Genomic DNA, 16193 nt, shown 5'->3' with positions numbered 1-16193 from the left:
GAAGCTCAAAACCAAGCAGAATTAATCTATGATTGGAAGTCAGACAAGCGGGAGGGGGTAACCAGAATGAGCACAGGGAGTCTTCTCGGAGGGGCGGGGGTGGGTGGTGATGTTCTGCTTCTTGTTCTGGGTTCTGGTTAGGGTGGGTGCATACACTTTGTGATAATTCTTCAAGCGTACACTTATCAGTTGTGCTCTTTTCGAGATGTATATTATGTTTTGAAAACAAAACTTTACAAAAAAGAAAATATGCTGGAGTCCAACAGCCAGGGTTCGAATCTTGGACCTATCACTTACAAGATTTGTAACTGGGAAAGTTACTTGACTTTTCTGGGCCTGCTTCTGTGAAATGGGTTGGGCCAAGAATTAAATAAAACAGTGCATGGAATAGCGGCTGGTACCTAACAAGCCTCAGTAAATATTAGCTAGTTTGGTTAACCTCATTCATAGTGGTTCATTGTTAATCCGCCCAAAAAAAGTAGTGGAGGTTGATTTGCCTGGATGCCTGGAAGTCGAATATATGGAGTTCTCTTGCACGTGCCACGCCACAGAGACCAGCTGGATTCTCAGAATCCCTCTAGCAGCGATCAGGGGAGCTCAGCCTGCCTCTGACACCCACACCCAGAAAGGTCCCTGGGCAACAAGCAAGATGATATGCGAGTGTTCAGAGGTCAAGTTTGCTCTGGGTTGGGACTGAGACGATGCAAATCAAAGCTCTCCCCAGGATGGCCGTGATCGGGTTGAGATGGTGCTGTCCTCCCACATCATCAAGAAAGCAACAAAAACAAGCAAACAGACAGACAGCAACGCGGACATTCACAGAAGGAGTCTGTGGTACCGGGCACAGTTTACTACTTCACACATATTAACCCATTTGGTCTTTACAGTCAATGTTGCTATTACCTCCATTTTACAGGTGAGAGAAGTGAGGTACAGACAGAATAAAACAAACAAACAAACGAAACCAGGCCGATCAGAGGTGGGATCAGCAGCCTTCATCTGCAGCTTTCAAACAGAACATACAGACTGACCTCCCTGGCAAAGCTTTTCTTCTGTTTTTTTGTTTGTTTTTTTTAGAGAGAGTGGTTTTTTGGTTTTGTTTTAAGTTTTTTAATTAATTAATTTATTTATTTTTGGCTGTGTTGGGTCTTCGTTTCTGTGCGAGGGCTTTCTCCAGGTGTGGCAAGCGGGGGTCACTCTTCATCGCGGTGCACAGGCCTCTCACTATCGCGGACTCTCTTGTTGCAGAGCACAAGCTCCAGACGCGCAGGCTCAGTAGCTGTGGCTCACGGGACTAGTTGCTCCGCAGCATGTGGGATCCTCCAAGACAAGGGCTCGAACCCACGTCCCCTGCATTGGCAGGCAGATTCTCAACCACTGTGCCACCAGGGAAGCCCCCTGGCAGAGCTCTGATTTGCAATAGATGAACATCCCAACCAGCCTTGTCTCTATCTGAGAAAACACCTGGGTGACTTCTCATTTTCTGACAGGGGAAGGGGGTGAGCACGGCCGCAGAAGGCCTCAGTGACCAGCTGTGATTTTGTGGTTTGAATTTATTTTTGTGAACCTGTGTGTGTGTGTGTGTGTGTGTGTGTATAAAAACCTGCATTTCCTTAGCCCATAGCGTCAGGTTATGAGTGGACTGTGGAGCCTCCAATGGCCCTTTGCTCTCCCATCTGTCACCTACTCAATAGCTTAGCTACTTCCTGATCCTCGAGCGCTCTCTCTCTCTTTTACTCTCCCTTTCTCCTTTTCCAGCTCTTGCCCTGGCTCTCTCTTACCCCTTAAAGGCTGGGCAAGCTCCCTACCTCTTCCAGGCAGGAGGCCAGCATTCATTTCTTGTTGGAATGCAGGGGACAACAAGCAGATCTGGGGAGGGGGCACAGTGGATGGGCTCTCCCGGTCAAGGACAGCCCAGGGAAGGTAACTGCGGCCCAATGAGATTTTATGGGGCAGAGGTCCTGCAGGAAAGAAGCCCAGTGGGTGGCAGGAGAGGTCCCTGGCAAGCCCCAGCTACCCCCTCCTGGCCTCAGCTCCCTCCCCCTCTTGCTGCAGGCACTGCCCAAACTTCAGGACAGCCGGAAGCCCAGATTGTTCAGGGCTGAGGGAAAGCAGGTGGTGAGCATGGGTGTCTCGTGGCTGTGACACCTGTCACCTGTGGTCCCCGGGGAAAATACCGTCCCATCACAGTCATCTAGATTCAAATCCTGTTCTGGCTGTGTCACCTTGGTCACACACCTCCATGTCTCTTGAGCCCTATTTTCCTGTTCCAGTGGGAGTGACGTGATAGAAATAACACCCGTCACGACACTTTTGGGCGCTTCTCTGCAGAGCTCCGAGGTCCAGGTGTTTCACACACACCTACTGCCCCAGGTTATGCTGAGGATTAAATGAGATGATCCACAGGAAGGACTGGGACAGAGCCCTGCGGGTGGAAAGCCCGGAGTTGACATCACACGCTCCAGTATTAGGAGGACACAGCTGGGAATGACAAAGCTGGGACCTGGACCCAGGCCTTTCAGACACCAGCATCCTGATGTTGATGGAGATACAGTACAGCCTTGGTAGCCACCCAGAGCTCAAGAAGATTGATTGATTACAGGCATCACCAAGGAGCCCATATAAACTAGAAATCTCTTTTTTTTTTTTTTGGCCATGCCGTGTGGCTTGCGGGATCTTAATTTCCCCACCAGGGATTGAACCCGGGCCAGGGCAGTGAAAGCACCAAGTCCGAACCAGTGGACTGCCAGGGAATTCCCCAGGTGCAGTATTTTGAACACCCCATCATCGCAAAGTACAACTCTCACTCAGCCCAGGACATGCTATGATAAAGCCATGAGTTATTGGGGTATTTTAGTTTCTGTTTTTGAAATTTAAGTGGATGACATGGAACTGGGTTTTAAGACTTTCACACACCCTTTGAGATGACTGTGGCATCCTGTGGGGAGCGGCAGGATCCAATCAAGATTTGGCAATTTCTGCTCCAGTGAGCCTGAATGTCAGCTTTGTTCTCCGTTTAGTATTTCCTCATCCAGAGATGGACTAATGGCAACATATGCTCTCCCAAGCCTATCAGGGGGCCAAGGGCGGCTCCGGCTCCAGGCTGGCCTGGATGGGCTCCGTAGGGTCTGGCTGGCAATGAGCAGGGTTGCGTTCTGTGCTCATGTTGATGACATTGAAGACAAGCATGGAGATGAGGGTGGGGCTGGGGAGGGCCAAGGCTACAGAAGCCTAGGTCCTGGGGTAAGGACAGTTCAGCTCAGCAGCTCAAGAGTAGGAGGCAAGGCTGTGGGCGGGTGGCAAGGGCTGCCCCTGTTCATTCACTCATTCGTTCATTCAGGCACTGTTCTAGGTACTGGTGATACAGCAGTGAACAAAAGAGAAAAAAATCCCTGCCCTCATGGAGCTTAAGTTGGGGGGCAGGAGGGAGTTGGGAGTGGGGAGACTGACAACAAATAAGAGAAGGAAACTAAATAAATAGCATGTTAGAGGAGTGGTAAGATGAAGGGAAGAGCAATAGAGTGAGGTGTTTGTTTTGTTATTCATGTTTTTGGGGGGGTGTTTTTTGTTTTGTTTTGTTTTTTTGGGTGGCATCATGGGGCCTGCAGGATCGACCAGGGATCGAGCCGGGCAGTGAAAGCACTGATTCCTAAACATTGGACCGCCAGGGAATTCCAAGACCCTTTTAAATCGGGTGATATTTGAGTAAAAATCTGAAGGAGCTGAAGGAGATCCCTGGGGGAAGTGCCAGGTAGGGAGAAGAAACAGTAACTGCAAAGGCCCTGAGGCAGAAATGTGCCTGGAGAGTTGAGCCTGACCCTCTCTGTTCCTCTGAAGTTACCACTCAGGGCCCTGGCCTCTGTGGTCACTCCTCATACATTCCTAAGGTCTTTCTGGTCAAAGGGAACTAACCCAGGCAGAACCTTCCAGGCTGACTGAGGGCCTGGAAGAGATTTCTAGGGACAAGTGCTGGGAGGGCTCTGCGATTCAACTGCAGGGTTGAAAAAGTCCTGAGGTTTTGCCAAGCTTTTAACAAATGCACAAGGAATTTGAAAGAATGCAACAAATTCATTCCTGGACCATGCTCCAGAGTTGCCTAATCAGAATCTCAGAGGTCTGTGCCAGGGAATGTGCATTTCTAAGAGCCTCTAAGCATGTGGGAGCATCTTTACCATATATTCCATCCCATATCTATTTCCATGATTTTTCTCTCTTATATCATCTTCTAATTGACTAGAGTGGAGTCTGCCATCTTTCATCTTTCTCAGATGAATATTTTGAGTTTGTCTTGGGGCACCTTGTCCGTCATTGCCTGCCAGGGAAATGAGGCATTCTGTAGGTAGTCAGCAGGGCTGTTCTGCTCCCAGACAGAAGGGGCTGATTTGAAAAAGGTGACATGGGGTGAGGGGAGATAGTTGGCATTTGCATGTCTTCTCCACACGCTCCATCCCCCCAGCCCCGTGCCCATGGGGAGTGCGGGGGTGGGGTTCTTAAGGATCTGATCCAGGTCAACACTGGGGCCACCGTCTGACCTTGTAGGGACTCAGGTGATGTTTGTAGAAGTAAAGAACACATGAATGAATAAACGCGAGTTTTGACAGGGAAGGACAGGAACAGTAAGGCTGTGGGCTTGTAAATACCCTTTTCCTAGCACGTGGGAGAATCTTCCATTCTTTCAGAAGTGTTCCTTCCACCCCACCCATCTCCCATCTCCACCCCCACCCCCAGAAGTGATGGTCCCCCCCAGCTTACTCTGTTTTCTCCTCCACAACAGAGAGAACTAGAGTTTCGGGTGGGATGGGGGTACTAACCTCCAAGCTTCTCGTGGCTCAGCTCCATTACCCTCCCACGCCTGACCACCCCCTCCTCAACGCACCGAACCTAGAGCTAAGGTCAGTAGGAAGGATTCTTGAGTCTGCTCCTTCCCCGCTGTAAGACTTGGAGCTACTTCTGTGAACACTGAGCCTGTTTCTCCATCCTCTAGCGGGCAGGTCGGGGAGGGCTCGCAGCGCTGCAGCGGGCTGTAATTGGCCGAGTGCTCCCAGCGCACCTCCCCCTCATCCTTGGGCGCCGCGCACGCCATGCCCCTCCCCAGCTCGGCCGTCAGAATGGCGTTGCCGTGGCGACGTTTGTAAAAAGGCCGGGCGGGCGCGCGGGCTGCGGGCTGTCGCCTGGAGACTCCGCGGGAGGGCGGCAGAGCGGAGGTCAGGGCTCTCGGCGGAGGACGAGGCGTGGGCTTCTTCCTCTGGCCAGGTGAGAGCGGCGCGCGAGGAGGCGGCGGGCGGAAACCTGGGCCGGAGGAGGCCAGCCCTGCGAGGTCAAGGGCGTTGGGGTAGGCAGGGGACCCGGCGCCAGCCGAGTCCGAACTCTCTGATCCAGGCTCGGGTCGCCAGGAGCACCCCAGAAAAGGTGCCCCAACACCAGCCATTCCTTCCTAAGTGCAGCCCCTACCTCGCCCGCCAAGGGAGGCGGCACGGGAGCTTTAAGCCTCTCCTGGGCACCAGCTCTTGGATGTCCTGTGGGTATAGCTGGGATTAAGAGAGGAACCCCTGTTTCCCCTGATTTATGGACAACACCCACCCAATGGTCAGAGACACACACACACACACACACCCGCCCCTTACCTGAACTCCCCTTCTTTAAGGAACTTTGAGGCCACTGTAAACCTCAAAAGAAAGTTTGCTCCTATAGCCCAATTCTGAGCCATCCAAAGTGGTCGGGGGAACGCAGATGACTGAAGCCCTTTTGCTCTTTCCTGTGGATGGTGCTCCATGGCACTGAGTAAGAACGAATTCACAGAGCTCCACACATTCAAATTACTTTGACAGTGTTTTCACGCAAGGAAGTGATGCACAGGTCAAAATGAAGGTGGAGAAATATTGTCCAATCCAAAAGCTAAAGAGATAGAATTTAGGTTTTCCAAGGAGTCATCTAAGCTAGATACTGACAGGAAAAATGAAAGGTAGTTACTATCAAAGCTTCCTAGCCAGCTGGCTGTACTGACTTGCTTTGAGGTGTCCTTTGTATTTTCATTCACTCAGCAAGTGTTTCCCAAGCACCTACTATGTGTCAGGTTCTGCCCCCCCACCGCCCCCTGCCCTGGAGAAGGGGTAATGCACAGAACTGGCAGGAACTGCAAAGGGTCTGACATTTGACCCTGTTTGAAAGTTAGTAAGTTAGCCTGCCCAGCTTATAGTTCCTGGCAGAAGACAAGAGACTCCTGGGCCAGAAACAAAGAACTTGATTACTCACAGCACAGCTGACATAACAGGCAGCAGAGCTGCATATGCACATTGGTTCCTGTTGCCCTGAAAGTCCCTCGGGGTGGTGCAGAGCAGCCAGTGTGGATGCTGTGCGCACAGTGGGTCTGTGTCCCAGGTAAGGAACTCCAAACTCAGGAAACTGCAATCTTTGAAAGGGGCTGCTAGCAAACCTGCCCAACTTTTGCCCCAGAAGGAGCCGTTATCTTTATTAGAAACATTACCTCTATCCTCCCAGGCTGTTTGCCATACAAGCATCCTCGGAAAGTGAGTGCAGGACAAAATCTTTCAATGCCTTTGCTCTGAAGATGGGTACAAACACAAAATACCCATGAAGAATCGCTTCTGAACAAACTGAACACAGTCCTGGTTTTCCAGGAACATATATCTTAGTGAAAGAGAAACCAACAGCAAGCATAACTAAAGAAAGGAACAAGAACATGTCAGAGAATGATAAGTACAAGGAAGGAAACACAGCAGGGGAAAACTAGCAGGGGAATAACATGACTGACGGTGCCTTTAGCCAGAGTGGTCAGTCAGGTGGTTGCCCCGAGGGGGGATGTCTGAGCAGAGAGAAGACCCCAGCCTTGGGGACGTCTGGGGTGAGAGCTAAAAAACAAATATGCACATGATCCAAGTTTAAGTTTTAGATTAGTGGCGTTTCCTGTGGTTTTCCTGCAGAAGAGACATTTCTTGGAAGTTTCCATTTTAGCTTAATTAGACTTGAATGTGTTGCGTGCTAACATGGTCCTCTGCAATTGAAGATTAATAACTGAAGGCAGCAGAGCATGGTTCTTTGGGAAGAGGAAATGTCTTTTCCCCTGTATACATGACAGCGAACTTAATCAAATGTATTTCTCATTATCTGAAAGCATCAATATTTGTGGGACAACCACAGGCCTCAAAGTTTACAAATATAAACTATCCTGCTTATTTTTATTTCTCTTACTCCCAGGTAGGGTCTCGTCTTCCTTTCAGAGGATAGAATGCTGGTTTCAAGGACTTTCTTTTACTACATGTCCCAAGTGTCAGCAGACAGTGCAATTCCCCCACCCCTACTCTGCCCCACCAGCAGCAATGGAGGTTTGTACACTGGTTACATGCAAAGGCCCAGAGTTGTCACACACTTACTATTGTGTGACCTTAACTTCTCTGAGTCTCAGTTTCCTCATTTGTAAAGCGGGACAATATTGACACCTGCCTCGCAGGGTGGTTCTGAGGATGAAAAGAGGCCATGTGTGTAAAAGGATAGCCCAGTGCCTGGCACTTAGTAGGGATTCAGTGATGGAATGATGATGGAGATGTTGATGGAAAGCAGAGCCAGACCGGAGACCCTCTACGGTCAGACCTAGATGATTTTTGTTTTTATCCACAGTCTAACAACTTCACACTTCAGTGACCTTTCAGTTGAAAAGAGACTTTGGGGACTTTCTTGGTGGCTCAGCGGTTAAGAATCTGCCTGCCAATGCAGGGGACACGGGTTCGAGCCCTGGTCCAGGAAGATCCCACATGCCTCGGAGCAACTAAGCCAGTGCACCACAACTACTGAGCCTGCACTCTAGAGCCTGCGAGCCACAACTAGGGCTCGTGTGCCGCAACTACTGAGCCCACGTGCTCCAACTACTGAAGCCTGCACACCTAGAGCCCATGCTCCACAACAGGAGAAGCCACCGCAGTGAGAAGCCTGCGCACTGTGAGGAAGAGTAGCCTCCGCTCGCCGCAACTAGAGAAAGCCCACATGCAGCAACGAAGACCCAACACAGCCAAAAAAAAAAACAGGAAAAAAAAGAAAAGAGACTATCTTTGACATGGCACTGAGATGGATCAGAATTCAAATATCATGTGAATTATCATCAACATCTTGGAACCAGCTGAAGTCACTGACATTTTTATGTTTTAAAACACATGTATATATGGGCTTCCCTGGTGGCACAGTGGTTGAGAGTCCACCTGCCGATGCAGGGGACACAGGTTCGTGCCCCGGTCTGGGAGGATCCCACATGCCGCGGAGCGGCTGGGCCCGTAAGCCATGGCCTCTGAGCCTGTGCATCCGGAGCCTGTGCTCCGCAATGGGAGAGGCCACAGCAGTGAGAGGCCCGCGTACCGCAAAAAAAAATAATAATAATAATAAATAAATAAAAATAAAAAAATAAAAAACATGTATAGGGCTTCCCTGGTGGCGCAGTGGTTGAGGATCTGCCTTCTAATACAGGGGACATGGGTTCGAGCCCTGGTCTGGGAAGATCCCATGTGCCGTGGAGCAACTAGGCCCGTGAGCCACAACTACTGAGCCTGTGCATCTGGCGCCTGTGCTCCACAACATGAGACGCCATGATAGTGAGAGGCCCGTGCACCGTGATGAAGAGTGGCCCCCACTTGCCACAACTGGAGAAAGCCCTCGCACAGAAACGAAGACCCAACACAGCCAAAAATAAATAAATAAAATTTAAAAACATGTATAGGATTTACTTTGAAATGCATTAAAATATAAAATGTATAGATGGGTAGATATGTGATAAAGCAAATAGAACAAAATGTTGATTGTAGAATCTGGGTGGTGGTTCTATAGAAGTTCACCATCCACTTCTTTCAACTTTTCTGTGTGTTTGACATTTTCCTAATAAAATGCCAGGAAAAGATACGTACAGAGTCTTGACCGTACAGCCAAGCTATAATCTTGATATTTTGTCTTTGGAAATCATTTTTTTTTCAACCTAAATATATGAAGGAATGTGGTGACTTAAAAAGAAAGTATCTTCTCATGCCCATTTCCTCGATGACTGACTCTTCCACACTTTAAGAAGCTCTGTAGAAGTTGGGGTTTTTTGAGTCAAAGTTCAGAAGCCCAAGATTAATAACAGTCACAATCACAGTAGGACAAATGGGTGTTTAGTGTAGCAATCACCATTCTAGATGCTTCACATTTAATCCTCACAAAACTCTTTGGGATACAGAGTATTATTAGCCCCATTTTACAGATGAGGAAACAGAGGCATAGAGAGAGAATAAGTAACTCACTCAGAGTCACAGAGCTAGTAAGTGGTGGGTTAGTAACACTGAGTATTTGATTCTGTCAGATAACTAACCCCAAACTAAGCTTAATGGGAGGTGGAGAGCGGTTATCAGTGGAATTCAGATTTGTTTGGGTTTTTTTTTTTTTTGCTATTGCTTGTTTGTGCTCTGAGTTACATAAAGGATGTCCTCTTGTGATCAGAAGCAAGCTCATCTATGCCGGCTATCACTGTTAAAAGGACAGTCTTAAAAATGTGCGGAATTATCATTGTGATCATTGTTAAATCCAGCTATCCACTCCTACCTCTGCTGACTTCTCCTGTGGACATTATGGTGTATTCCATTCATTCTAAATATGACACTGAATAATTAGAGGACTGTATTTTTCTAACAAAATTGTTTTCTGAAAACCTTTTATAGGGAAAGCAGAGAATATGAAAGCCTATCTAAAGAGTGCAGAAGGCTATTTTGTCCTGAATAAAAGCACTACGATTGGAAGGCATGAAAATTCAGACCTTGTTTTAGAGGTAAGACCTCTTCCTAGCCAGTCCCCGACCCTCCCTACCCCTCACACCACCAAAAGTCCTTACTGTTCTGTGGACTCCAGTCTCTTGTAAAGCACAGCCTCTGGCTAACAGTCCCAGCCTTCCTCGGTGTGCCACCAATAACCAATCCCGGCATGTGCTGGGTCTCCCTGGCACATGTGGTAAGAATGAGCACAGTGCAAAGTGCGATGGGCCCTGTGTCCTTTGCTGACTGTGTCTGCAGTGTCCCACCCTGATGGCGCGGTTTGGAAGGTGGGCGTAGAGCTGATGCTTGACCTTCACCTGCTCCGCGTCTGGCAGCCACGGCCACCTGAAGTGCCCAGCTTGAGCAATGGCCTCTCGCCCTTTCCAGAGCTTCTGGAGACTATGGGCCCCTCAGAGCCCTCCCCCGCCCCCGTACCTCCAAGTAGTAAATCAGGGTAAGCCCTGCGCATGGCCTCAGCGCTCTCTCACTTCATTTCATTCCATTCTCTGAATTAGCTGTGGCTTGGTCCACAGTCCCAGCTCATTGACAGCCAAGGAAGTTGGAAGAAATTGTAAGTAAGGAATTATACAAACAGTGGCTTTGAGCCTTTTACCATTTTGAAAGGGATTAAAATATTGAAGCAGAAAGAGAAATGCAATGGAATCCCTTTAGGACTGTGAAAGGCAGACCACTCTCAGACTTCACTCAACAGATTTTTTTCAACTTTATTTTGAAATAATTATAGATGCACAAATAGTAGAGGGAATGGCACGAAGCATGTGTGGAGTCCTGTGCCATTTTACCACGTGTGGATTTGGGTGTGGCCCTCAGGATATAGGCGTATTCCATCATCAGACATGTCCCTTGTGATGCTCCTTTTATAGTCACAATTCCTCCTCCCACCATCGTCCCCACGCTCCGAAAACCACTAATCTGTTCTCCGTCTCTATAATTTTCATCATGTATGTATGACCTTTGTGATTGATTTTTTTTTTTTAGTCAGTGTAGTGCCCTTGACATCCATTTAGGTTATTAGCTTGTTCTTTTATTGCTGAGTAATAGTCCACGGTATGGACGTATCACCTATGTTTAACCATTCACTTTTTGAAGGACATTTTGTTTCCATTTGGGGCTATTACAAATAAATGTACTATAAACATTTGTGTACAGGTTTTTGTGTGAACATAAGTTTTTATTTCTCTGTGATAAATGCTCAGGAGTATGATTGCATGGATTAACATATGTGTTTATATATATTCGGTTTGTAAAGAAACTGCCAGACTTATCCAGCATGGCTGTACCATTTTTCATTTCCACCAGCAATGTATGAGACACATCCTCACCAGCAATTAGCATAAACACTGTTTTTCATTTTAGCTGTTTTAGTAAGTGTGTAGTGGTATCTCATCATAGTCTTAACTTGCATTTTCCAAATCGATAGTGATGTTAAATGTCTTTTCATGTACGTGCTTGCCTTCTGCATATCCTCTTCAGTGAAATATCTCTTCATATCTTTTAAGTGTCTCTAATCGAATTGTTTAGTTTTTTTACCATTGAGTTTTGAGAATTCTTTATGTATTTTAGATATGAGTCCCTTGTCAGATAGATGGTTTGCAAATATTTTCTCCCATCCGTAGCTTGTCTTCTCATTCTCTTAGCAGAGTATTTCACAGAGCAAAAGCTTTAACTCTTGATGAAGTCCAGGTAGTTATTTTTTCTTTTATAGACCATGCTTTTAGTGTCATGTCTAAGAACATGCCACAAGGTCCCTGACCCTGAGGATTTTCTCTTACGTTTTCTTCTAAGTGTTTTATAGTTTTATTTTTAAATCTATGAACCATTTTGGGTTCACTGTCGTTTATGATGTGAGATTTAGGTCAAAGTTCATTTTTCTTGCATGTGGATATTTAGTTGTTCCAGAACCATTTGTTGAAAAGACTATCCTTTCTCCATTGAATTGCTTTTGCAAGTTTTTCAAAAATAATCTGGCCATACTTTCTATGGGGGCTACTTCTTAGTTCCCTATTATGTTTCATGGATCTATTTGTCATAATGGATCTACCATTATGACATAGCCTTGATTACTGTCGCTATGTAAGTCTTAAATCAGGTAGAGTGATTCCTCCCACTTTTCTTTAAAGAAATTTTTTAACCTCTTCTAGTTGCTTTGCCTTTCCATTTACATTTTAGTGTAAGCCTGTCTGTATACACAAAATATCATGCTGTAATTTTGATTGGAATTGTGTTTTATCCTATATATCAATGTGAGAATAATTGATATACTACTATATTGTCCTCCAATTCATGAACATGGTATATTTCTCCATTTATTCAGTGTCTCTCATGAGTGTTTTGTAGTTTTCAGCATACGAGTCCTGTACGTGTTTTGTTAGATTTACACTTAAGTATGTCTCTCTCTTTTTTTTTGAGTGATTGTAAATGGTATTATATTTTTAATTTTGGTGTCCACATGTTCATTGACAGTATATAGAAATACAGTTGATTTTTGTATGCTTCTTGGTATCTTGCAACCTTAACTGCACTTTCTTATATAAGGGCTTTTGTAGATTTCTTGGGATTTTATACATAAACAATCATGTCATCTGCAAATAAGAACAATTTTATTTCTTCTTTCAGAAAAGGAGATCTGAATGCTTTTAATCTTCTTTTCCTTGCTTTATTTCCCTGGTTAAGACTTCCAGGACTCTGCTGAACAAGAGCAGTGTATAAATCCTTATATTCGCTTGTTCCTGACCTTAGGGGAAAGCAGTTACTCTTTCACCGTTAAGTAGGAGGTTAGCTGTAGGGTTTTTATACATGTTCTTACCAAGTGAGAAATTTCCCCCTTTATTCCTAGTTTTCTGAGAATGTTTATTGTAAACGCAACAGATTTAAAGATAACTCCATGAACCTCCCCGTGAGATTCTCCTCCATGATATGGTCTCCCTTCAAGGACACAGAACATCTGTTCAGTGTGCAAAGTGGGAGGAAAAAGAAGAAGAAGAAGAACTGTAGTTTCTTCTTTATCCTAACAAGGCATAGATTTGGGGTCGTTTTATTTCCTGTCTGGCTAAAGTAGAGACAGAGATCTCTGTTTTGAACCGGACTATGATATTAGAAAACTGTAGTAATTTTTAAAAGCACAGGCTTTGGAGATAGACAGACCTGGGTTTGAATCTCATTAGGCTACTTTGTGGCTGAGTGACTTCAACCAAATGACTTAATCACTCTGAGCTCCTTTTCCCTGTCTGTAAACCTCTTACCTCACAGGGTTATTCTGAGGATTAAGTGAGAAATGCATATAAAGAGCCTGGCATGTGGTGCTCACTGAATGACACAATGATCATTATTATGGTCTCCTAAAACAGAGACTGAGAAGAATCCTCAGTGGTGCACAGGGTTGAGATGAGGACCCACTGATATTAATAAGCCATTTGGAAAAGGGAACTAATGAGGACAGTTATTAACAAGACAGAAATTGAGTTGCATTCATTGTATATAAATAATTGACTGCTTACTGCTCCTCAGACTTAGCTTAAGAAATACGTCACTAGGCTTCCCTGGTTGCGAAGTGGTTGAGAGTCTGCCTGCCAATGCAAGGGACACGGGTTCATGCCCCGGTCCGGGAATATCCCACATGCCGCGGAGCGGCTGGGCCCGTGAGCCATGGCCACTGAGCCAGCGTGTCCGGAGCCTGAGCTCCACAATAGGAGAGGCCACAACAGTGAGAGGCCTGTGTACCGCAAAAAAAAAAAAAAAAAAAAAAAAAAAAATGTCAGGGATTTATATTACTAAAAATCATCCTTGCAATTACCCAGAGGTTACATCTAGCAAATAAAAAAGATTGTTTTATTTGCCTGGATCAATCCTAAAGAATAGGCAGTCATGCTTCTAAAGATTTCTACTCATCAGCAAGGCTGACATGTTGTTTTGACTATTGGTATCGTAGTATTTCGACATCATTTACTCTTTCCGATAATGGAAGGTAGTTACATGCTTCTTGTTTTTAAAAATTGGGAGAAAGGAAAATATAAGGAAGAAAATAAAAGTCACTTGTAATCATTTGGCTCAGGGAAAAATCAATATTGATATTTGCAGGGTTTTACCCTCCAGACTTTTTTCTATATCCTGTAAGGCGTTTGGTTCCCTAAGGCAATAGGAAGCCTGTTTATAGCCAGGCTAGTGAGAACTGTTTATAGTCAACAGTGATAACTGTTGCTATCACTCATTCATTGCACAGTATTTACCCAGAGCCTCAGCACCGAGCCAAGTCTAGGGGTACAGTGATGGCAGAACTGGACATGGTCCCTGCCATCAGGAAGCTGCCAGGAGAGAGAGAAATAAGTCAAATGATCCCACAAAGGTGTGACTAATTCCATTCCAACATTGGGGCTGTAAAGGAAAGGAATATGGAAGACAAGGAGGACTTAACTAGACAAAAGGAGAAGGGAATGGCATGTGCAAGGGCCCTGGGGTGGAAGAGCATATTGTGAACCCAAGGGACTGAGAGAAAACCAGGGCGTCCAGAAGTCAGAGTGGGAAGGAGGAGGGCTAAGGGACAAGTCGGCCTCCTTCATGTCACCATAAGGGTTTGGATCTTTATCTGAAAGTAGTGGGAAGAAGGCTTGAAGGATTGTAAACAAGGGGGAGACCTGCCAGTGAACATCCCGGCTGCTGTGTGCAGACGAGCCATCAGGAGCTCTATTCACAATCTCCCCTCTCCCATTTTACACGGCTCAAAAGCCTCAGCCTTGCTCATTTCACAGCTAAACCTTGCAAGTTATAATTTATATGATTTGATGTGCCTTGTAAACTGTATTTTTTAGAGTTGGATATGGCTGTTATTTAAACTCTGCTGAGAAAGGGACTCAGTTCTTCCAGAATGAAGAAACACCAAAGCCAGTGGTTGTTGGATTTTCCGTATGTTTAAGAGTGGTTGTTCAACATGAACTCCTAGGCATTCTGACCCAGTGGGTTTGGGGTAAGGCCCAGGAATCTTCACATTTGTATGCTCCCCAGGTTCAGGTGGGGGGAATGGAGTCCCTGGAGTTGGCTCCAGGACCACACTTTGAGAACCCCACCATCAGTGCTCCCTCCCTCTCCCTTCTTGATCAGCAGAGCTCCTGCTTGTGTGTGTGTGTGTGTGTGTGTGTGTGTGTGTGTGTATTCTTTCAATAAACTTTGTTTTGAGGAAAAGAGAAGCGAAGGGTAAACAATGAAGGGCTGACTGACCCTACCCCCTCCCCAGGGACTCCCCCAGTCCCACCCTGGGGAAGTCCCAGGATCCCTAGAAGACTGAGCTCTAGGACAGCCCAAGTCAGTGCAGGGCTGCAGCTAGGAAGGTGGAGATGGAAGAGAAAAAGAAAGAACAGACATGACAGGGGGTTGAAATGCTGGTGTCCACACCTCACCCTCGGTGGTCAGTGTCCTGCCAGGCATCTCCTTTCTCATGGGTTCAGCCATGTCTGCAGCCTGTGTCAGCCCTTCTCGCGTGCGATCTGAGGGTCGTGAAGCCAGACTGATCTCATACACATACCCCAGATCCCATCCAGCCGGATGACTCTCGTCCCTTTTCCTGGCCCCTGTCAGTTCTGGGCTGCCTCTCAGGAAAGAACCAGAGCCTACACCATAATCTTGTTTATTATTATAAACAAGGCTGCTGGGATTCTCCTATTATTTGCGTAATTTCACGGACATGCAGGTATGTCTGCTCTGTCAAAGGACACACACAGCTGTAGCTCTGATGGGCATGGCCAAATTGTCCACCAGAGGTTTCCGGATGTGGTGTCCTGCCAGCAGTGGATGCCCGTCTCCCACTCCCTCCCCAGCCTAGGGTGCTGACCCCCCATTGGATCTTCACTGATCTACGGGGTGAAGTATGGTACCTGTGTCATTTTAATTCACATTTCTCTTATTCTAAGCGAACACCTGCATTTTGAGACATAAGGTGACAGGTGGACTCTCTGTGGGGAAATCCACGGAATGAAACAGGCCTGGGAGGGTGCACTTGCTGGCTCCCCATCTGCATCGCGCTTGTCCTCCTGCCTGGGTCGTGCTCCCATCCTCCCCCCTCACCCCCACCTCACCCCTGGCTTCTCCCCAAGTGCTCCTTGCTCTGGTGGTTCACCTGTTAGGTCTCACCAGTCCTCAGGGAATGTTTTGTCCCCTGTTTGGGAACTGGCGGCTGATTTCATTGGTCAGTACCCAGCACAGCAATTGATGGGACTAGTTTCTCACCAGCAGATGGAGGGCTTCCAAGAGGAAAAAGTTCAGAGGAAAGGGCTAGATCGTGATCTCATTTTTCTCATTTTTTTTTATTGTGGTAAGATATGCATAACATAAAATTTACCATCTTAACCACTTTTATTAAGTGTGCAGTTCAGTGGCATTAAATATATTCACACTGTTGTG

General features: G+C 46.5%; 2 protein-coding genes and 1 pseudogene across 3 annotated transcripts in view; 2 read left to right on the top strand and 1 right to left on the bottom strand.

Annotated features, from left to right (window-relative positions):
- Positions 1-4531, top strand: part of LOC308620097 (forkhead-associated domain-containing protein 1-like) — a gene marked incomplete at its 3' end in the record, with an annotated part of 105821 nt that extends 101290 nt beyond the window's left edge. The window contains 1 exon segment of the mRNA XM_081239426.1: positions 4457-4531. Coding sequence (XP_081095552.1) covers positions 4457-4531 — 75 coding nt within the window.
- Positions 1-16193, bottom strand: part of LOC308620770 (centrosomal protein of 78 kDa-like) — a 1829729-nt pseudogene that overhangs the window by 864594 nt on the left and 948942 nt on the right. The window lies entirely within an intron of this gene.
- LOC308620096 (forkhead-associated domain-containing protein 1-like) overlaps positions 9120-16193 on the top strand; it is an 88868-nt gene continuing 81794 nt past the window's right edge. Inside the window, exon 1 of the mRNA XM_081239425.1 lies at positions 9120-9799. Coding sequence (XP_081095551.1) covers positions 9707-9799 — 93 coding nt within the window. The 5' untranslated portion in view covers positions 9120-9706. The remainder of the gene's footprint in view (positions 9800-16193) is intronic.

This window comes from Mesoplodon bidens, assembly GCF_964165515.1.
Source record: "Mesoplodon bidens genome assembly, chromosome: 7".
Taxonomy (NCBI): Eukaryota; Metazoa; Chordata; class Mammalia; order Artiodactyla; family Ziphiidae; genus Mesoplodon; species Mesoplodon bidens.
This window is presented reverse-complemented; position numbering and strand designations above follow the sequence as displayed.